Source organism: Pelodiscus sinensis, chromosome 17 (assembly GCF_049634645.1).
Source record: "Pelodiscus sinensis isolate JC-2024 chromosome 17, ASM4963464v1, whole genome shotgun sequence".
Classification (NCBI taxonomy): domain Eukaryota; kingdom Metazoa; phylum Chordata; order Testudines; family Trionychidae; genus Pelodiscus; species Pelodiscus sinensis.
This window is the reverse complement of record NC_134727.1, coordinates 1,663,009-1,685,873: the sequence shown is the minus strand read 5'-3', so window position 1 is coordinate 1,685,873 and position 22,865 is coordinate 1,663,009. Positions and strand designations below refer to the sequence as shown.

The window sequence follows — 22,865 nt, the reverse complement described above, 5'->3', positions numbered from 1 at the left end:
TTCAAGACAGACCCAAGAAAACCAACAATAGAACACCACTTGTCATCACCTACAACCCCCAACTTAAACCTGTCCAACATATTATCAATAAACTACAGCCTATTGGAACAGGATACCATACTCAAAGAGGCTCTGGGAGACAGACCCATAGTCTCCTATAGACAACCACCTAACCTCAAGATGATTCTTACCAACCACCATAGGATATACCACACTAATACCAACCCTGGTACCTTCCCTTGCAACAAACCCCATTGCCAGCTTTGTCCACATATTCATTCTGCTGATACCATTATTGGACCTAACCAAGTGAGTTATAAGATCAAGAACACATATTCCTGCGCATCCAGAAATATAATCTATGCTATCATGTGCCGAAAGTGTCCGTCTGCTATGTACATTGGACAAACATCTCAGACATTTCGCCAAAGGATCAATGCCCACAAAACAGATATCAGACAAGATCACAAAGAGAAAACAGTTTCTTGCCATTTTAACCAGAAAGGACACTCTCTCAATGACTTAACCACCTGCATTCTGCTACAAAGACCTTTTACATCTGCACTTGAAAGGGAATCCTCTGAACTGTCATTCATGTTAAAATTCGACACTTTCCAAAAAGGACTCAACAAACATTTGAACTATCTCACCCATTACCAAGATAGTTTCCACAATTATCACCTCTAATACCATTAACTCACAAACATCCCACTCTCCCTACCTCTAATATCATCAATTCACAGACACTTACCTTCCTTCCTCCCCCCGCCCGTATCCCCCTCCTGTTCTGCATTGTGATTTGTCCTTTTCATATGTGTTCATTTTTTTTAATTGTATCCTTTGGTATATATGGTTGTGACTACTTTCTTCCACTATTTGATCTGAGGAAGTGGGTCTGGCCCACGAAAGCTCATCATCTAATAAACCATCTTGTTAGTCTTTAAAGTGCTACATTGTCCTGCATTTTGCTTCAGCTACCCCAGACTAACACGGCTACATCTCTATCACTACTCCTTTTAAAGACATTTTAAAGGCTCTGATGGACTTCATGCACTAGAACCTGGAAAAGAGCCCGCAGTCTAAAGAAATAAAATGGCAATGAATATGATCTGTTGTGCTGATGAGGGAGCATTTGCTGTGCTTGTAATTGATTTGGTAAGGGAGCATAAGGAAGAAACTCCTCTGGAGAGCACTGAGATTTGGGGAAAGGGGAAGTTGGACACAACCCAAAAGCAGGAGACGTTGGCCCTCTTAAAATACCACAAATAGGTATTTTCCAGCCTGCCAGATTTAACTACCAAAATAGTGCGTTGTATTGAAACTATAGGGCCAGCATGCAAAAGGAGAAATGCAAAACCAGTTCAGGAGGAGATGGAAAGCATGCTAGACATGGGAGTGATTACTAAATCAAAAAGCCAAAAGAGGTAAAATTATAAGATTTTGCGTGGGTTATAGAAGGACAAATGTCATCACCCACCCTGATCCTTCCCCGAGGCACGTGACAGAGAACATAAGAACGGTCCAGGAGCCCAGTAAGCAGTCTTTTGACTGAGGCCAATGCCAGGTGCTCCACAGGGAATTAACAGAATATGTAAACATTAGGTTATTCATGCCTTGTTGCCCATTCCAAGCTTCTGACAAATAGAAGCAAGGAACACTTTCCTTGCCCATGTTGGCTAATAACTATTCATGCACCAATCTTCCATGAATGTACCTACTTCTTTTTTGAACCCTGTTATACTCTTGGCCTTCACAACATGTTTTAGCAAGGAGTTCCACAGATTGACCGTGCATTGTGTGAAGAAGTACTCCCTTTTGTTTGTTTTAATCCTGCTGCCTATTAATTCATTTGGTGACCTCTAGTTCTAGTGTTATAAGAGAGTAAATGACACTTCTTTATCTACTTTTTACACACTGATCATGATTTTATACACTTCTATCATATCCTCCCCTTAGTCATCTCATCTGAGAATGATCTGTATTCTGGTGGCTGGCTGAGAGTGGTCCAGGTTGCAGGCTACAGCAGCAAGGCCTCGCAAGGCACCCCAGGTTACATGGCAGGGATGACACAGCCCTCTGATGGTCTAGATTGTACTGCAGTTTGACACACTTATCCACTTCATTATTAAGAGTCCTGGACTTTAGATGTTTCTTTTTTAAAGGAAAAAGATGTTTAATTTCCAAATCCTCTCCCTGCATCTATGAGATGCTGACTTCTTGGATCCCTGGACACTTTGACTCTAATTGTAAAAATTATGCAATGAAATGTGACATCTTTTTGTGTTTGAAATGCCGGAAAAGTTAGGTCTGGAAAGTACCCAGAGCAATTCAGGGTAGTAGAGAGCAAATCCATGCTATGCACTGTGCAAGCATTGAATCAGTCATGGTCTCTGTCCTGAAGAGCATACAATCTGCCATAGAGCCCGCAGCCCAAAAGGCTTAAAGCCTCTGAAAGGTCAAATTCTGAAAGGTTTTTTTCATTCATATATTTGAAACACAATTAAATAACCTGCTTTTACATTGGGCTTCTGCACTATTTTGTCTCCTGAGACTATGTGAACTTCTTATGTTTAAGGATAAAAAGCTTGTCCCTTCCACCTGCACAAGTTGGTCCATTAAAAGACATTACTTCCCTACCTTGTCTGTTACACGATCACTATCCCTACTTTTTCCCAGTGTACATTCAGACACATGTACTCAGTCAGCTGTTGAAGATTTTCTGCTGGTCCAAATGAAAACAGACATGATATATAACCAAGGTAGACACTAAATAACACTAATGCAATGTCCATGGCAGATACTTTGAGAACATCAAGTCCCACCAACTGGGGAACCTCAACAAACCCGACTACATGAAAGAAACCTCCTAGTATTAGACTTATTCCAGGATTTTAATGATCATATGGTCTGAAATTAAGATCGGCTGTCAAGAAAATCTTCAAAATTTCCCAAAATAATTTATATTTACCAATAAAATAAACCTTACATAGAATTATAGGTGATGTTTATAAAGTAAATATAATTACACATTTCTTTCCTTGAGAAATTAGGCCAACTGTAAGGAGTAAACAGTGTCCAGGCCGAGAGGAAAGGTAAGCTAAGAATGGAAATCGCTAGACCAGACTTTATACCTTCACGCCACAAGGTGCCACTGTTGGCTAAAAATACGTTTTCACAGAAAGGGAAAAACACAGCTCCTCCCACCGACCCCTATTCAGCCCTGCAACACAGCAGAGATTCAGCGGCACTGCCCCACGGAGCGCTTGGAATCGCACCTCCGCCAAGACTGCCGAGAAGATTTTTCTGGAGAAATTCGGGGATTTTATTGTTAACCGGCGTCCGCCATGGACCTTCTGCGGCGAGAGGCGCTGGGCGCGGGGCAGCTGCTGCGCTGGGTTCTGCTCCAGGCGGCCTGGGCGGCGGGCGGCGGCCAGCTCCATTATTCCGTGCCGGAGGAAGCCGAGCCCGGCACGCTCGTGGGCCGCCTGGCCCAGGACGTGGGTCTGGAGGTGGCGGAGCTGGTGTCTCGGCGGTTGCGGGCGGTGGCCAAGGGCGGCAGAGACTGTTTCGAGGTAAATGCGCAGAGCGGCGCGTTGCTGGTGAAGTCGCGGCTGGACCGGGAAGAGCTGTGCGGGCCGAGCCCCCGGTGCGCCCTGGACCTGGAGGTGCTAGTGGACAAACCGCTGCGGCTGTTCCCCGTGGAGGTGGAGATACGGGACATCAATGACAACGCCCCGGCGTTCCCTGTAAGCAAAGAAAATCTGTTTATCTTAGAATCCAGACCTCCCGAGTCGCGGTTCCCGCTAGAGGGCGCGTCCGACGCAGATATTGGCACAAACTCGCTGCTCAGCTACACACTGAGCCCCAGTGACTATTTTACTGTAGAAACACGAACGAATGATGAACAAAGTAAATCGGTTGAGCTGGTGCTAAAGAAGCCCCTGGACCGAGAGCAAACCCCCGAGCACCGTTTATTGCTCACGGCCACCGACGGGGGCAAACCAGAGCTGACGGGCACAGCGCAGCTGGTGATCTCGGTCCTGGACGTCAATGACAACGCGCCGGTGTTTAACCAGTCTCTTTACAAGGTCCAGATATTAGAAAATGCACCAAATGGGTCACTAGTAATGAAACTCAACGCCACAGATTTGGATGAGGGGCTAAGTAAGGATATTTCATATTCCATACGCAGTGTCACTGCGCACGCTCAGAGCCCCATGTTTATCATTGATCCGGACACTGGTGAGCTGAGAGTGAACGGAAAATTGGATTTCGAAGATACTAATTTATACGAGATTCAAGTGCAGGCAACAGATAAAAGCACGTACCCTTTGTCCGGACACTGCAAAGTGCTGGTGGAAGTGCTGGACGTGAACGACCACGCCCCCGAGCTGGCGGTGACTTCCCTGTCGCTGCCGGTGCCGGAGGACGCCTCCCCGGGGACAGTGGTGGCTCTTCTGAGCGTCTCGGACCGGGACTCGGGAGACAACGGCAAAGTCAGCTGCTCCATCGGGCCGGGCCTGCCCTTCCGCCTCGTGTCCACCTTTAAGAATTACCACTCGCTGGTGGTGGCGGAGGCGCTGGATCGGGAGCGCGTGGCTGAATACGAGGTCGTGGTGCGGGCCAGGGACCAAGGGGCCCCGCCTCTGTGGGCCAGCAGGCGGCTGGTGGTGCCGCTGTCGGACGTGAACGACAACGCGCCCGCGTTCCCGCAGGCCGTGTACACGGTGTTCGTGCGGGAGAACAACCCGGCCGGGGCCCCTGTGCTGAGCGTGTCGGCCTGGGACCCGGACTTGGGGGCGAACGGGCGGGTGAGCTACTGGGCGGTGGAGAGGCGCGTGGGCGAGCGGCCCCTGTCCAGCTACATCTCGGTGCACTCGGAGAGCGGGCAGGTGTCCGCCCTGCAGCCCCTGGACTACGAGGAGCTGCAGGTGCTGCAGTTCGAGGTGAGCGCGAGGGACGCGGGGCTGCCGGCCTTGTGCGGGAACGTGAGCGTGCAGCTCTTCGTGCTGGATGCCAATGACAACGCGCCCGTGGTGTCCCCGCCTGGGTCCGGGCGCGGCGCGCTGGGGCCCGAGCTGGTGCCGCTGTCGGCCGGCGCCGGGCACGTGGTGGGCAAGGTGCGAGCGGTGGACGCGGATTCCGGCTACAACGCCTGGCTGCGCTACGAGCTGCAGGAGCCGCGGGCGGCGGGGCCTTTCCGCGTGGGTGTGTACAGCGGGGAGATCAGCACGGCGCGGGCCTTGGAGGAGGCGGACGGCCCCAGCCGGAGCCTGGTGATCGTGGTGCGGGACCACGGGGAGCCGGCGCTGTCCGCGACCGCCACCGTGAGCCTGTCGCTGTCGGAGCGTGCCCAGGCGGTGGCCTGGGAGTCGGGGCCGCCGCGTGCGGGGAGCGCAGGGCCGGCGGGCGCCATGAACGTGTCTCTGATGATCGCCATTTGCTCGGTGTCCGGGCTGTTCGTGCTGGTGATTGTCCTGTACGTCGGGCTGCGCTGCCCGGGGGCCCCGGAAGTGACGTGCGGGCCCGGGAAAGGCCCGGGGGTGAGCGCGAGCGAAGCGGGGAGTTGGTCCTATTCGCAGCGCCAGAGCCGGCTGGTGTGTGTCGGGGAAGGCACCGTCCGGAGCGACCTGATGGTTTTCAGCCCCGTCTGCCCGAGTTCTGCAAAGATTGAGGGGAACGTGAAACAGGAGCAGCTGCTCAGTGATGGCCAGGTTAGTCATGCCATAAGTTCTATGAGAGTTTGTTAGAAAATGTTTAATTTCTGTAAAGTTTATGATTTCATGATGTGATGTTGGTGAAATCCAGAAATTGAAGTAAGAATCGCATTCAGGAAAATTTCCAAAAGGGACTCTTGGTGAGTTGGGTGAGCGGTAATTGTTATGGGGATGTTTTTTTTTTTTAACAGAGTGAGGTCGATGTAAACTTCTTTGCTGTTGGATATATTACCCCAAAGTTATTTATTTAAGAAAAATATGGGCTAGCATTTTAAGGTGCATTGTGAACGTGTCTTTTCCATTGGGTGATATTCTGTTGGGTCATATTCTCTATTTCTTCAAACGGATATATTTTAAAGGAATGGACCCCAGGTTTTCTCTAGGAATATTGTGACTTTCACTCTTTGGCTGATAAAATCTGATTGCTGCGTTTCTAGGGCTTTTGTGCCCAATACAGTGACACATTTCAGAAATGTAGTTGTGCATGGTGTTCAAGGAGGCATCCCCGTGTGTGCAGTCCTTTGGGTCAATTCAATGGTATTCTTCAGAACTCTAAAATATGTTTCGGAGAAAAATCTTGCTCAGAAACATTTTCATGGGTGATACTTTCTGAAGCCTGGGGGACACTGGAATTAAGGGCTAATTCACCCAAAATCCTTTCCGAAAGGGGAGTCGTTACTTCGTATTTTTTAAAATCTGGATTTGAGACCATGTCTGTACCAGGTTCTCGTAATAAGAAAATATTGGGATGATGAGATTTTTACAGTTCTTGTTTATCCATAAAGTAAATGATAGCAAGTAAAGAGAAAAAGTCAAATGGAAAAGAATCGCTCACAATTGCATCACATGAAGGCAAATAACTAAAAAGTGACAAGAATTTGATACCTTAAACCTGATATTAAATGAGGATAGTAGTACAATAAACATCACAGAAACTTGGTGGGATGATGATAGTTGGAAATCATAGTACTTGGAAACAACATATGTAGTCAAGATACAGTAGGTCCTGCTGATAGGGGAGTGGCACTCTATGTGAAAGAAAGCACATAGTCATGAGTCAAATATAGTAAACAGCTTAAATCAGATTATAGTAGAATTTCTATGGCTAGAAATCCAGCGTTTAAATAAGAACAATGCCCGAAAAGGAATGGTTTCTCTAGCCTTTGTTTGTCGGAGGCTGGGAATGGGCAACAGGGAGGGATCACTTGATGATTCCCTGTTCTGTTCACTACCTCTGGGACACCTGGCATCGGCCCCTGTGGGCAGACAGGACAGTGGGCCAGATAGACCTTTGGCCTGACCCAATATGGTCCTTGTGTAAGAGTATATCGCCTAAATGAACCACTGTACTAGATGATTGGAGGATAACTAAGATTACACAAATTTTTATAGTGGCTTCAGAGGCCATCCTCACAATTACAGACTGGTCAGCATAACTTTGGTACCGGGAAAATTGGTTGAAATGATAATAAAGATCATAATTATCAGGTAGATGAACATGATTTATTGGGGAGAGTCAATGTGGCTTTTGTAAACGGAAATCATACCCCACCAATCTACACAAATTCTTTGAATGGGTCAACAAACGTGGACCAGTGAGATGCAGGGGCTGGTGTACTTGGGCTTTCAGAAAGCCTTTACTTTAACAAGGTCCCTTCTCGCAGGCTCTTAAGCGGAGTAAACCGGTATGGGAAGGTCCTCTCCTGGATTACTACTGGTTAAAAGATAGGAAACAAGATGTAGGATAAATGGTCAGTTTCCAGAATGGGGAGAGGTAAATAGTGGTTTCTCTGAGGCATCTTTATTGGGACCAGTCCTTCTCAACATATTAATAAATGATCTGGGCAAAGGGGTAAACTGTGAGGTAGAAAAGGTTGCAAATACTAGAAAATTACTCTCTACAGTGCAGTTTAGAGCAGATTGTGAAGAGTTACAAAGGGATCTCTCAAAACTGCGTGACTGAGCAACATAACTGCAGATGAAATTAAATTCTGATAAATGAAAAATAAAACATATTGTAAAACATAATTCCAACCATACATTCACCAACCATACATGTGAATGACACAGACAAAATTAGCTTTTTCTACCTAAGAAAGAGATCTTGGAGTCATTATAGGTAAATTCTCTGTAAACATCCACTCAATGTGCAGTGGTAGTCAAAAAAGATAACGATGTTAAGAACAATTAGGAAATAGTTACTCTGGTGGGCTATATCTATCATAATGCTTCTATATACACACATGAAATATTCACATCTTGAGTAATGTTTGCAGTTCTTGTCATCCCATCTCAGAAAAGATCTATTAAAAATGAAAAGGGCACAGGAAATGATTAGGAGTATGGAACAGCTTGCATGTGAGGAGAGATTTAAAAGACTGTAACTTTTCAGCTGTATCATAAAAATCTATACCATCGATGACGTGGAGAAAGTGAATAAGAAAGGTGAAGGCATAAATAATACTAACAAAAGAACCCTGGGGGGGGGGGGGGGGGGTTCACATGATGAAATAAATAGGCACCAGGTTTAAAACAAACAAAAAGGAATGCTTCTTCACAAAATGTTCAGTCAGCCTCTTCAACTCATTGCCGGGGATATTGTGAGGCCAAAACTATAGCTGGGTTCAAAGAAGATATAGATAAGTATATGGAAGTTAGGCTAACCAGTGGCTATTGGGAAAGATGGCCAGGGTGCTACCCCTGCTCTGAGTGTCCCTAAGCCTCTGAAAGTGAGATACTGGTACTGAACAGCAAGGATCTGATCACTTGATAATTGCTCTGTTCTGTTAATCCTATTGAAGCCTCTGGCATGGGTCACTGTTGAAAGGCAATATACTGGGCTGGATGGAACTTTCGTCTGGTCCAATTGGTCAGGTTTATGTTTTTATCTTCAGGGTATTTAGCATATCGAGGAACAGCTAATTGCAGACATCTTGTTAAATAAAGGCAACATTAAATCTACATCAGAGAGGGCCGTGGAGTGATTTCCAAATGTGGAGAAGAAGAAAGCTACCCTTCCAGAATCAACATCTTCCTACCGTGTGCATACTGTGAGGCTATGTCTACACTGGCAGCTTCTTGTGCAAAAACTCTTCCAGAAGAGAGCGTCTACACTGGCATGTACTTTTGCGCAAAAGATGTGGTTTTGCGCAAGAGCATCCATGCCAGTGTAGATGCTCTCTTGCGCAAGAAAGCTCTGATGGCCATTTTAACCATAGGGCTTTCTTGCGCAAGAAATTCATGTTGCCTGTCTACACTGGTCTCTTGCGCAAGAAGAGTTGCGCAAAAGGGCTTATTCCTGAGCGGGAGCATCAGAGTTCTGGTGCAAGAAGCCTTGATTTCATACATTAGAATGTCACTTTACTTGCGCAAGAACACGCAGCCAGTGTAGACAGGCAGCAAGTTTTTGTGCAAGATGACGCCAGTGTAGACACAGCCACAGGGTACATCTACATGGCAGGGCAAAAGTCAAATTAAGATGTGCAACCTCAGCTACATCAATTGCATAGATGAAGTCTAAACAGCTTAATTTGGCTTTTGATGCTGTCTACACAGCAGAAAGTCAAAGGAAGAGCACTCTTTGATTTCGCTTACTCCTTGTGAAATGAGAATTACAGGGATTGAGTAAGAAGTCCTTCTCCATCTCCGTATTATTTCAAAATAATGGCTTGAACTTTTGTTATTTCAAAATAACATTAGTTATTCTGAAATAATGCTGCTGAATAGATGTACCCTTACTGGCCTGAGAAGATACACTATGTTGCTTTCCGAAATGATTGATGTGAAGAAGAGCCCTTGAAGACATCTAAGACCTATTGAAATTCTTGATGGTTAGAGTCTACTGATCTTTCTTCAGTTTTTGGAAAATTGAACTGGCTGATTAGAAGTTGTCTGATGCCAGAGACTCCTATCCAGTGCTCTCGGCTAGAAAAATTCCTAAAGGCAGAGAAGAAATCCAAATCTGTTCCACGAATTGTACTAATAACTTGAAGCTCCGTGTCATTTCATTTTGTAGTTACTGTAGTGCACAGTTGCTGTGCATGATTATTAAAGTTGGTGTTTGCCCACGTTACATGGCAATCTGAGGTAGATAAAGGAAAGACATTATTTAACTGAAGATTCAGGAAAAGCAGACACAAAAGTGTTGTTTAAACCCTGATCAGATGTATATTGAATGGGAAGCCAATTTCTAAATGCTGAATTTTGTGGAAGAGACGGGACATATTTCTGCAGTTGAGGAGATGGAAAGGAGTATCGACATAGATTAACTTTCTCCTGAAGATGCAGATATGAAGCCATAGTCTATATAAAATAATATTTTAAATTCAAGATGTAAAAATGTTTTGCACACAAGAACCTATTCTGTGCCCTGTTTGTCTATATGAAAGCACCCACATTGAATGTTCTCAGAGAGGAGATCTTTATCTTCAAGGGATCTCTTCTGAGATGTACTAGTGTAAGTTGATAGGAAAATTTCCCTCCAGTTAGGGAAGTTACCTTCTGTCCATCCAATCTCCATGGCATGTATAATAAGGTGAGTGCATAACACTATACCTATCTAGAAATGGTTGTGTGCTGATAATGCAATCTGGTTGATATGATAAAGACACATATTGCTACATCCCAATCCAACAAATCAATGATCCTTATGTAGAGTCTGAAAGATTTTGTATCCTAGAATATGAGTGTTGCTAAGAGAATTTAAATTCTTCTCCAGAGAAGCAGCATGAACAAAACTATGGATAATTAATATAATATTTAGAAGCTTCAGGGGGTAGCTGAGTTAGTCTGTACAGGATAAACTTAAAAAACAACAAATGGTCTGGTAGCATTTTATAGAGTAACAAAACATGTAGATGGTATCATGAGTTTTTGTGGGCACAGCCCACTTCTTCAGATGACTAGAGTTTTTAGGTTCAGGAAAATATTGTATAAATATCACATGTATTGGAAAAATGCTAGAAGTTTTGAATAATTTCCTACAAGTGTTGTGTGTCAGATGCTGATGGAAATCAGAAAAAGGATTCTCATGATTCCCCCATGTACTTAAATAATAAAAATACAGAATAACTGGTGACTACTGAAGAATTAGAAAACAGTAATTCAATTACAACCCATAATTTTTTACTCTTCTGCTTACCCTCAAGTACCACACTTGTGGTGGGAGAGGTCCAGGTTGGATATTAGGAAAAACTATTTCACTAGGAGGGTGGTGAAGCACTGGAATGGGTTACCTAGGGAAGTAGTGGAGTCTCCATCCCTAGAGGTGTTTAAGTCTCAACTTGACAAAGCCCTGGCCGGGTTGATTTAGATGGGATTGGTCCTGCCTAGAGCAGGGGGCTGGACTTGATGACCTTCTGAGATCTCTTCCAGTTCTATGATTCTATGATAAGGGGATGGGTTGATGAGAGAATATGATCTTGGTAACTAATTGACCATTCATTTTCAGTGGGAAATATGTCAATGGAGGGATGATAGGAGTTACTATAGAGAATTTCTGGGTGTCTGGCTGGTGAGTCTTGCCCACATGCTCAGGGTTTAGCTGATCACCATATTTGGGGTCGGGAAGGAATTTTCCTCCAGGGTAGATTGTCAGAGACCCTGGAGGTTTTTCGCCTTCCTCTGTAGCATGGGGCGCAGATCACAGCTGGCGGATTCTCTGCATCTTGGGACCTTCAAAGTATTTGAAGGCTTCAATATTGGAGATATAGGTGAGAGGATTATTCTAAGAGGGGTGGGTGAGATTCTGTGGCCTGCAGCGTGCTGGGGATCAGACTAGATGATCATAATGGTCCCTTCTGACCTTTAATCATTTCATAGATTCATAGACTTTGTCTTTATCGATGAGAAATTAGGGTGGCATTGTCCTGCATGCAGACAGGTGTCAGGAAAATAGATTTCAACTGTGTGCGATCATAGACATCGATGGGCACTAGAGGGAATTACACAACAGGGAATTACACAACGTTCAATGGTTAAACAGCTAAGTGCACTTCAGAATTTACTCCTGTTGGATTCTGCAGTTGTTGCATTAAGAGACATTGTAAAACTGAAGAATTCCAAAAAGTATAGTAATTGCAGTATCATGTTCTAACCATGTCCTTGCAATCTGTATTCACTTTACATACTGATTTCAGTAGGTATGAAGTAGTTATTAAGGGTGAAACACACAGGACTGTGTCTTCAGAGTCTAAGATCTTGAAGAGAGGGAATAGGAGTTATCTGTAGACTACAATATAAATGTAAAGCGTGTACACAGCAAAAGAGAGGTAAAATACATAATGAAAGACTGAGTTTACAAGCTGATAGAGCAAACAATGCACTTCAGGTGCCCTCCGGCTGTTTGAAGATAACCATTCTAAAGGGGCCCAGGCTCTGAAGTCATCACAACAGAAAATAAACGACTAACATAATAAAGTTTCATACAATGAAAAGATGAGGGCAGCCAGGCGCTACTAATGTTGCCACTGGATATCTAATGAAAACAAGGCATTTCAATATACTCCAACTTGTTACACATTTAAATACTCCGATTGCCACAACATTTACAAACGTTCTGTGAAAAGACTTTTTTGAAAATGTGACAAGACTAAAACAATAAGAAAAAACCTACAAGCACAGGAAAGGAAAAGAAAATGTCGCATTTATACATTTGGTCGCATGGTGCCGCTGTAGACCACAAAAAGCCTTCTCCGAGAAAGGAAAAGGGAAGCCCCTCCCAGGATTATACTGGGATTCACGTCAACAGCAAGGGCGGATCAAATCAGACGCGACCCGCTCCGAAGAGAAGGGAACCGGCATTTCAAAATTACCTGCATTCGCCCCGTCTCAAACAGCGAATTTTAAACGGGAGCGTCCGCCATGGCCGGTCCGAGGCGAGAGGCGCTGGGCGCGGGGCAGCTGCTGCGCTGGGTTCTGCTCCAGGCGGCCTGGGCGGCGGGCGGCGGCCAGCTCCATTATTCCGTGCCGGAGGAAGCCGAGCCCGGCACGCTCGTGGGCCGCCTGGCCCAGGACGTGGGTCTGGAGGTGGCGGAGCTGGTGTCTCGGCGGTTGCGGGCGGTGGCCAAGGGCGGCAGAGACTGTTTCGAGGTAAATGCGCAGAGCGGCGCGTTGCTGGTGAAGTCGCGGCTGGACCGGGAAGAGCTGTGCGGGCCGAGCCCCCGGTGCGCCCTGGACCTGGAGGTGCTAGTGGACAAACCGCTGCGGCTGTTCCCCGTGGAGGTGGAGATACGGGACATCAATGACAACGCCCCGGCGTTCGCGGTGAGCGAGTTAAATCTGTTCATCGCAGAGTCCAGACTGCCGGGCTCGCGGTTCCCGCTAGAGGGCGCGTCCGACGCAGATATTGGCACAAACTCGCTGCTCAGCTACACACTGAGCCCCAATGAACATTTCAGCCTAGACTTGCAAACGAAAAACGATCAAACCGCGTCTCCAGATCTGGTCTTAAAGAAACCGCTGGACAGAGAGGAAAGCCCCAAGCATCGTTTAGTGCTCACAGCCACTGATGCGGGCAAACCCGGGCTCTCCGGCTCAGTTGAGCTGCACGTGACTGTCCTGGACGCCAATGACAATCCGCCCGAGTTTAGCCAGCCCGTCTATGAAATAAAGTTGTGGGAAAACGCGGCGAGCGGTGTGCTAGTGGCGACACTCAATGCCACCGATTTGGACGAGGGAACTAATAAGGACATTTTCTATTCTTTCATCAGCCTCCTTCCGCCTAGTGGCAGAGACTTGTTCAGTATAGACACAGACTCTGGGGAGATCAGAGTGAAAGGAGAGATTGATTATGAAGAGCACAATTTATACGAAATCCGAGTTGAGGCCAAGGATAAAGGGAATCTCCCACTGGCGGGACACTGCAAAGTGCTGGTGGAAGTGCTGGACGTGAACGACCACGCCCCCGAGCTGGCGGTGACTTCCCTGTCGCTGCCGGTGCCGGAGGACGCCCCCCCGGGGACAGTGGTGGCTCTTCTGAGCGTCTCGGACCGGGACTCGGGAGACAACGGCAAAGTCAGCTGCTCCATCGGGCCGGGCCTGCCCTTCCGCCTCGTGTCCACCTTTAAGAATTACCACTCGCTGGTGGTGGCGGAGGCGCTGGATCGGGAGCGCGTGGCTGAATACGAGGTCGTGGTGCGGGCCAGGGACCAAGGGGCCCCGCCTCTGTGGGCCAGCAGGCGGCTGGTGGTGCCGCTGTCGGACGTGAACGACAACGCGCCCGCGTTCCCGCAGGCCGTGTACACGGTGTTCGTGCGGGAGAACAACCCGGCCGGGGCCCCTGTGCTGAGCGTGTCGGCCTGGGACCCGGACTTGGGGGCGAACGGGCGGGTGAGCTACTGGGCGGTGGAGAGGCGCGTGGGCGAGCGGCCCCTGTCCAGCTACATCTCGGTGCACTCGGAGAGCGGGCAGGTGTCCGCCCTGCAGCCCCTGGACTACGAGGAGCTGCAGGTGCTGCAGTTCGAGGTGAGCGCGAGGGACGCGGGGCTGCCGGCCTTGTGCGGGAACGTGAGCGTGCAGCTCTTCGTGCTGGATGCCAATGACAACGCGCCCGTGGTGTCCCCGCCTGGGTCCGGGCGCGGCGCGCTGGGGCCCGAGCTGGTGCCGCTGTCGGCCGGCGCCGGGCACGTGGTGGGCAAGGTGCGAGCGGTGGACGCGGATTCCGGCTACAACGCCTGGCTGCGCTACGAGCTGCAGGAGCCGCGGGCGGCGGGGCCTTTCCGCGTGGGTGTGTACAGCGGGGAGATCAGCACGGCGCGGGCCTTGGAGGAGGCGGACGGCCCCAGCCGGAGCCTGGTGATCGTGGTGCGGGACCACGGGGAGCCGGCGCTGTCCGCGACCGCCACCGTGAGCCTGTCGCTGGTGGAGCGTGCCCAGGCGGTGGCCTGGGAGTCGGGGCCGCCGCGTGCGGGCAGCGCAGGGCCGGCGGGCGCCATGAACGTGTCTCTGATGATCGCCATTTGCTCGGTGTCCGGGCTGTTCGTGCTGGTGATTGTCCTGTACGTCGGGCTGCGCTGCCCGGGGGCCCCGGAAGTGACGTGCGGGCCCGGGAAAGGCCCGGGGGTGAGCGCGAGCGAAGCGGGGAGTTGGTCCTATTCGCAGCGCCAGAGCCGGCTGGTGTGTGTCGGGGAAGGCACCGTCCGGAGCGACCTGATGGTTTTCAGCCCCGTCTGCCCGAGCGGCGCGGAGAAGCAGCAGGCGCTGACACCAAGTGCGGCAGGACAGGTGAGTCCATGCGCGGAGTGTGTGAGGAGTCGCCCGGAGCCGCGGTTTGGGGGATTGTGCTGCAGGTGTCTCGCAGAGTGGCGAGGATGACGCTGTGTAGTGGTGGGTGGGCTGAAACGTCTGTGAAACCGACCGGCAGCGCTTAGTTCCGGGAGCAGGTCGATTCTTTTTCATAATGAACGTTAATATATTTAACGTATTTTTCTCCTGAGTCCGTGTGTAACCCGGAGACATTTTAACGATGCTCTGCGGGGAAATCCCATGTTTGACTTCGCAGTGAAACACAGTTCCCGCCGCGGCGTGGTTTGATTCTGATCAGCTGGAGCTGTGCAATAGCCGCATCTGTTTGCAGTTCGTTTCAATTAGCTCTGGTTGCGAAGCTGTCAGATCTGCTGGACTGATTGATAACGAAATCAATAGGAATACTCTGTCAAGGAGAAGGTCTGCTTCAAACCCATCAGTCGATCAATCCGGAGATAGACGCTTGAATGGAAATAGTCGTTTGAATCAGTTAATTAAAACGTTGCTGGTCCCCCCCCTCTCCCCCAGTTCCTGACTGTTCGTTAAAATGCGGGAATGGAGAGACTGTGCTCATAGGGAAGATGAAGGTTCCTGTTAGGAACAGACACACACAAAAAATCACTTTTTTCAGTGTCCCAAGTTCATTTGGAGAGAAAAGTCCATTCCTGTTTTCCAATTCTGTACAAAATTCTCCCGGCGAGGTGAGAGTTCCTGTCCGCGAGTAGATTTGGAATCAATGGCGGACCGGTGTTTCCTCTTCCCGACTCTGGGGCAAACCCATTGGCATAATAGTGTGTGGTGAAAAGCAATGACAAGTGTTAGATGGAAGCGCCGAGTTTCAACTGTCCTCTCTAAATACAAAAGCTAAATAAATACTGGAGATGGGTGGATCTGACAAATGGAGTTTAGGAAAGTCTCTAATTATGGGTTTAGATTTCAGAAATTTCAGCTATTGATGTACTGAGAAGAAGTGGTTGAAAAGAGGAGAGGGTCTTATCTTGATTACACTAGTGTAAATCCAGTGTAAGTAGCGGCTCCAATGGCCCCATCCTCTTTCTGCATGAAACAAAATACAGCTATTGGCTACAATAGGCAGCACTCACACGCTGGAAATCCCACTTTCTAAGTATTGATTCATAAAGATCGTTTATTCTCTAGACCCGTGGAAAGTGCCTTACCGGATCACCCCAACGTCTGTAGCACACTAGTAGATGTCTCCCGGAAGGGGGAAAATGACAAACGCTAGCATGCCTGTGAGAAGCTTCTTCTTAACCCAGGGCAGTTATTGGTTGCTTGGATCTTGAAGTAGGAGGGTTATATTTTTAATGTCTTTTTATTCTGCCTGGTGAGAGAGAAGGTATCTCCGAAACGCAGAGTCGTGAGGATGAAGATCCAGGTAATGGCTGTTAATTGTAGCATAATCATAGAACCAGAGAAATGTAGGGCTGCAAGGGCGGCCAGAAGTCATCAGATCCAGTCCCTACTCTGGTGAGCCAAATGACCACCTCCCAGACAGGTGTTTGTTCAAGCTGTTATTAAAGATGGGGGTTCCACAAGCACTCTTGGAAGCCTGTTCTAAAGTTTAGCTGCCTGTCAGTTGGAAAGTTTTTCCTAATTTGTAACGTGCTGCTGCTTCTGCGTGCATTAGGCCAATAAGCACTGAAAGAAGGCAATTAGATTGGCTTAACGTGATTTGTTGTTTACAAAGCTATGCTGGCTATTCCTTAAAACCCTGTTACCCTCCTAGTGCTCATCCATTCACCGATTAATCATTTATTCCAGAATCTGCCCAGCTATGGAAGTTATTATGCTGACTGGTCTATAATGCTCAGGTCCTTGGTCTCCCTTTTTAAGAATGGGTACTATGTCCCTCCTTCAGTCTTCTGGAACTCAGCAGACCTCTACTTCTCTAAGATAATTGCAAATGGTTCCGAAATTGCTTCAGCTGGTTCTTTAAATACCCGAGAATGAATTTCATAAGGCCCTCTTGACTGGAATTATAGCTAAGAAGGTATCTAAATATTCCTTGACCTGTTCTTTCCCTACTTAAGTTTTCATTCCTCAAATTATTTTCTGCTGGTCAGTCTCGTTTTTAACACTGAATTTATGTTTGGTCATGAGGCATTGATATAATGCTTGCCCCCCAAAAAGGAAATTGCAAGTAAGCTTAAGTTTAAATTAAACTCTAGAGTTCATGGATGTCAGGGACGACCACCCTTTTTCTATTTGATAGTAAACAAGAAATAAAATTGGATTATAGGAATGGATAGATATTCATCTGAATGTTCTTTCCCTTTTATCTGAGGTAAGACTATCCAGCAGCTCTCCCGTCACTGTAAAATTTAGTTTATTAGAAAATACGCAGCAATTACCGAGAACCAGAATATTGTTTGAGTGAAAGCAGAACAACGCGACACTGAAGGAAACAAAATAAATATTGTCAGCGCTTAGGTATCTACCAGGGAATCTATGCCAATGGCAATCTGTGTAATTGTCTGTTACGCTGGTCTAGGGAAAATCCATACATTCCCCCTTACAGAAATTAAGGTTAATAGAAATTAGCTGTAAATTAAACTGGGGTGGCAGGCACATTGCAACAGAGGAGCCGCAACTTCTAAGAGGAATTTGAGCGCACGGAAGCTACTCGTTGAAGGAACACACTTAGATCAAGACTGATTGTTTCTGGGTTCTCCTCGGAGCAACTACCACTTTCAAGAAACACGAGGCGGCGCTGCCCGAGATAGTTAACCGGAAAAGTCCCCACTGGTGCTGGTTGATTTGAGGATTTGGGGAGAAGGAGATGCCGAATCTTTCCGGGCTCTAGGACTGGGACACAAACAGGAAAGAATTAAGATGCTGTTGTTGGGTTTTGTTTTGTTTTTTAAATAAATTGTTTTTTCCTGCTTCCACACTCCGAATTGCCCAGCGAGGAAAGACACAGTGAAACATTTTTAAAGATTTCATTCAATTAACAATCGTTTAGAAAGGAAGTTAATGAAGCTGCTGAATTCAGGTAATATGTTTACAAACGAACACACAGGACACAAGTGTTATGGTGAAGTAGAGGCGACAAAATGCTTAATTTTTGTGTCGAATCCATTTCTCCGTGATCACTTCAAATGCTCTGGCGCACTCGGTCGGTCACAACTAATGAAACTATTTTGCAACTGGGGAGTCATGAGACCATCGCAAATTCTTGATAAAAATCCCTGTCCTGCATACCGCCATCGCATGCAGCTGAGTCCTTTGTAGAGACAGATGGCTCCGTATCCGAATGTGAAAATAATCTCCCTTAATTGTACCATGCGTAGGATGGGTGAGTGTGGTTTTCTGTGTAACTAATTCCCAGTTTGCGAGCACTTCAGCATCTCCCGATGCGACCACTTACAGAAAGCTAGAAGAAGAAATGTTGCCTATTTTGCAGATAAACTTTTAAAAGCAGAGTAGCGGCACAGATCGGCCGCGCAGCAGAGAAAACAAAGAAACCAAACCAGTGTATTTTCGCAGGTAACGCCTGTTTAAATTACTTTCCCCCTCTCCTCAGTCCTGCTCCTGCTGGTCTCACGTGATTTATGTCGTGGCTTTTGCTCATTGTACAACGAAAATAACAAGAACAAACTTCAGGGGCACAATTAAAGCCCAAATAAAAGTTTGTACTAAAGATATAAACATGCAACTCCTAACTACTCCTACCATCCTGCTTCTCTGGCTGATTCCCAACAGACAGCACAGTAAGCTCTGATCCCCAGAGGGATCACTGACTAGTCAAAGAGACACCACCCTGTCCCTATAGATTATAACGTGGAACTGGGGGGGATATTCTATCATTCAGAGCCGCAGTGAAACACTTGACCTGCCTACGGAGCCTCGTCGTATTGCCTTTTAGAAATTCGGAGACCTTTTTCCTGTCCCTATCTTTGACACCATTAAGAGGAAATTCTCTGATATATTGACCTATGTTCGCTGATTACACATAGTTATCTGTTATCTTACATATGGCCAGTGAGCTGACTGTAACTTGATAATGAGAAGATTGTATTTTCTATGCTTTCTGAAAGTTAGTTTAAGAGAAAATATTTTCCAGTACAATTTGGTTCATTCCCATATACAGTTATTACACATGTACTCCTCTACATCCCAGGTCATAGATCTCCACATTATCACCGTCTGCCTACATCGATCTGTCAATCAAACGACAAACCACCAGCAGCTATTTCTAGGCAGTGTTAATAACGATTTAAAACATCAGCAGACATAATTATTTCCCCTGAATATAATTCTCCATAATATCCGAAAAGATCACCTTACGCGAGAACCGAAGACAGACACACACCGGTAGCCAGGGCCCATGGGCGGAGAATCAAAATATTAAGGAACAATCGTGGAGAAAAATAAAGTGGTTTTGCATTTATAACTTAAGTCACAAGATGGCGCTGTCTACTTAAAAAGGACTTGCCTTAAACATGGAAAATCAGAGCGCAAGTGCGACTGAGAGCAGTGGGAATGACGCTCGGGAAGATGGCGGAATAATGCGGCAGAAGGGGCTGGATTTAAAGCGTTAACTTATGATATTTTCATACGTAGTTGCAAGAATTCTCTACATTTACCAGCCACGAAGCAGTGACACTTGACAAAGAAAAAGGCAGCGGCCACAGTCCGCCATGGCCTTTGTGCGGCGAGAGGCGCTGGGCGCGGGGCAGCTGCTGCGCTGGGTTCTGCTCCAGGCGGCCTGGGCGGCGAGCGGCGGCCAGCTCCATTATTCCGTGCCGGAGGAAGCCGAGCCCGGCACGCTCGTGGGCCGCCTGGCCCAGGACGTGGGTCTGGAGGTGGCGGAGCTGGTGTCTCGGCGGTTGCGGGCGGTGGCCAAGGGCGGCAGAGACTGTTTCGAGGTAAATGCGCAGAGCGGCGCGTTGCTGGTGAAGTCGCGGCTGGACCGGGAAGAGCTGTGCGGGCCGAGCCCCCGGTGCGCCCTGGACCTGGAGGTGCTAGTGGACAAACCGCTGCGGCTGTTCCCCGTGGAGGTGGAGATACGGGACATCAATGACAACGCCCCGGCGTTCGCGGTGAATGAAGATTTCTTGTTCATATCAGAATCCAGACTGCCGGGCTCGCGGTTCCCGCTAGAGGGCGCGTCCGACGCAGATATTGGCACAAACTCGCTGCTCAGCTACACACTGAGCCCCAATGAATATTTCTCTTTAGACGTGCAAAGAAAAAATGATCTGAGTAAATCGTTAGTTTTGGTGTTAAAGAAACCGCTAGACAGGGAGGAAACCCCCGAGCACCGTTTACTACTCACGGCCACCGACGGGGGCAAACCGGAGCTGACGGGCACAGCGCAGCTGGTGATCTCGGTGCTGGACGTGAATGACAACGCGCCGGTGTTTAACCAGCCCGTCTATGAAGTCAGAATATTAGAAGGCACCGCGAATGGGACATTAGTTATCAAACTGAACGCCACGGATTCGGATGAGGGGGTTAATAAAGATGTCTTATATTTCTTCAACAATCGTGTTCCCTCAAGTGTCAAACAGATGTTTAGCATAGATCGAAATACAGGAGAGTTCCGAGTTAATGACGAACTAGATTTCGAAGACACTAATTTATATGAAATTCAAATCGAAGCCATTGACAAAGGAACCCCACCTATGGTCGGACACTGCAAAGTGCTGGTGGAAGTGCTGGACGTGAACGACCACGCCCCCGAGCTGGCGGTGACTTCCCTGTCGCTGCCGGTGCCGGAGGACGCCCCCCCGGGGACAGTGGTGGCTCTTCTGAGCGTCTCGGACCGGGACTCGGGAGACAACGGCAAAGTCAGCTGCTCCATCGGGCCGGGCCTGCCCTTCCGCCTCGTGTCCACCTTTAAGAATTACCACTCGCTGGTGGTGGCGGAGGCGCTGGATCGGGAGCGCGTGGCTGAATACGAGGTCGTGGTGCGGGCCAGGGACCAAGGGGCCCCGCCTCTGTGGGCCAGCAGGCGGCTGGTGGTGCCGCTGTCGGACGTGAACGACAACGCGCCCGCGTTCCCGCAGGCCGTGTACACGGTGTTCGTGCGGGAGAACAACCCGGCCGGGGCCCCTGTGCTGAGCGTGTCGGCCTGGGACCCGGACTTGGGGGCGAACGGGCGGGTGAGCTACTGGGCGGTGGAGAGGCGCGTGGGCGAGCGGCCCCTGTCCAGCTACATCTCGGTGCACTCGGAGAGCGGGCAGGTGTCCGCCCTGCAGCCCCTGGACTACGAGGAGCTGCAGGTGCTGCAGTTCGAGGTGAGCGCGAGGGACGCGGGGCTGCCGGCCTTGTGCGGGAACGTGAGCGTGCAGCTCTTCGTGCTGGATGCCAATGACAACGCGCCCGTGGTGTCCCCGCCTGGGTCCGGGCGCGGCGCGCTGGGGCCCGAGCTGGTGCCGCTGTCGGCCGGCGCCGGGCACGTGGTGGGCAAGGTGCGAGCGGTGGACGCGGATTCCGGCTACAACGCCTGGCTGCGCTACGAGCTGCAGGAGCCGCGGGCGGCGGGGCCTTTCCGCGTGGGTGTGTACAGCGGGGAGATCAGCACGGCGCGGGCCTTGGAGGAGGCGGACGGCCCCAGCCGGAGCCTGGTGATCGTGGTGCGGGACCACGGGGAGCCGGCGCTGTCCGCGACCGCCACCGTGAGCCTGTCGCTGTCGGAGCGTGCCCAGGCGGTGGCCTGGGAGTCGGGGCCGCCGCGTGCGGGGAGCGCAGGGCCGGCGGGCGCCATGAACGTGTCTCTGATGATCGCCATTTGCTCGGTGTCCGGGCTGTTCGTGCTGGTGATTGTCCTGTACGTCGGGCTGCGCTGCCCGGGGGCCCCGGAAGTGACGTGCGGGCCCGGGAAAGGCCCGGGGGCGAGCGCGAGCGAAGCGGGGAGTTGGTCCTATTCGCAGCGCCAGAGCCGGCTGGTGTGTGTCGGGGAAGGCACCGTCCGGAGCGACCTGATGGTTTTCAGCCCCGTCTGCCCGAGCTCTGCAGAGAACAGGGAGAGAAAAATAGACCCGGAGTTGACAGGCAACGAGAATGGAATGGTGAGTTTCTCTTGGGTATATTCGCCTTGTAGTTTTCTCTAATTTTGTTGGTTATTTGTGTTCACATACCCATTAAAATGGTGAATCCTCCGGGTTTCTCTTCAGCTAATCTTAGGAAATATATCCAGGACAGTACATCGCTTCCCAATCTCCCTTTTTGCGTTCAGTATTATAGCACTGGGCATTCTTGTGTTTCTCACAGGCGTGCCATCCTTCTTTGAGAGCAGTCGTGCGGTTGTCTGATGTTTTTCTTTTCTGTGGTTAACGTTTTCCCAAGTTCAAATAATTTAAAATGAAATTTACCCAAAAAATGTCAGTTAAAACTTTTTATCTGTTTCTGGCAATGAGATAAGGGGCAAAATGATGCTTTGATGTTAAAAAAACAACAACCAGTTCTTACAAATATTTTGTGATGTTCCTCTTTGATGCAGGGACTTAAAATTTGTATCTGGGACTTTCCTATGGCTCTCTCAATGACAGTTCACTCTTATGTAGTCAAGTTTTACTTCTTCCACAAGCTCAGTTAGCACATATTCAGTAGAGACTTTTTATAATTTGCCAGTTTAATTATCTGAAGAGTCTGTATGCAGCGAACATGCTTTATCCCCTTTCAGATGCTGCATGCCAATTGGAGTGAGTACACATGTGGTTCCCCAGATGGTGATTAAGCATCCTTCATCCCAGGAATACAGGGACTCAGGAGGCCTTTCCTCGCAATTCCTCTTGTTGCTGGCTGTGGGACTCTGTAGTGGCAGGCACTGGAACTAAGACTAAGAGACAATGTTGTGACTTAGTGTGGGTACCTTGCTGGTTGCTAGGCTTGGGTTGTGAGTGACCTTCACTGGCTGCTGTCTGCAGCACGGCCCAG

General features: G+C 48.6%; 1 protein-coding gene across 5 annotated transcripts in view; it reads left to right on the top strand.

Moving 5' to 3' along the window:
- LOC102444260 (protocadherin alpha-C2) overlaps positions 1 to 22,865 on the top strand; it is a 175,606-nt gene that overhangs the window by 19,090 nt on the left and 133,651 nt on the right. Inside the window, exon 1 of one of the 5 annotated variants that reach the window (XM_014579524.3) lies at positions 3,345 to 5,714. The exons of 2 other annotated variants lie outside the window; for them this stretch is intronic. In XM_014579524.3, coding sequence (XP_014435010.2) covers positions 3,345 to 5,714 — 2,370 coding nt within the window. Of the gene's footprint in view, positions 1 to 3,344; positions 5,715 to 11,916; positions 14,940 to 14,985; positions 21,998 to 22,865 lie in introns of those variants that run through there. 2 more of the 5 variants (XM_025190741.2, XM_014579522.3) reach the window with 2 other exon arrangements.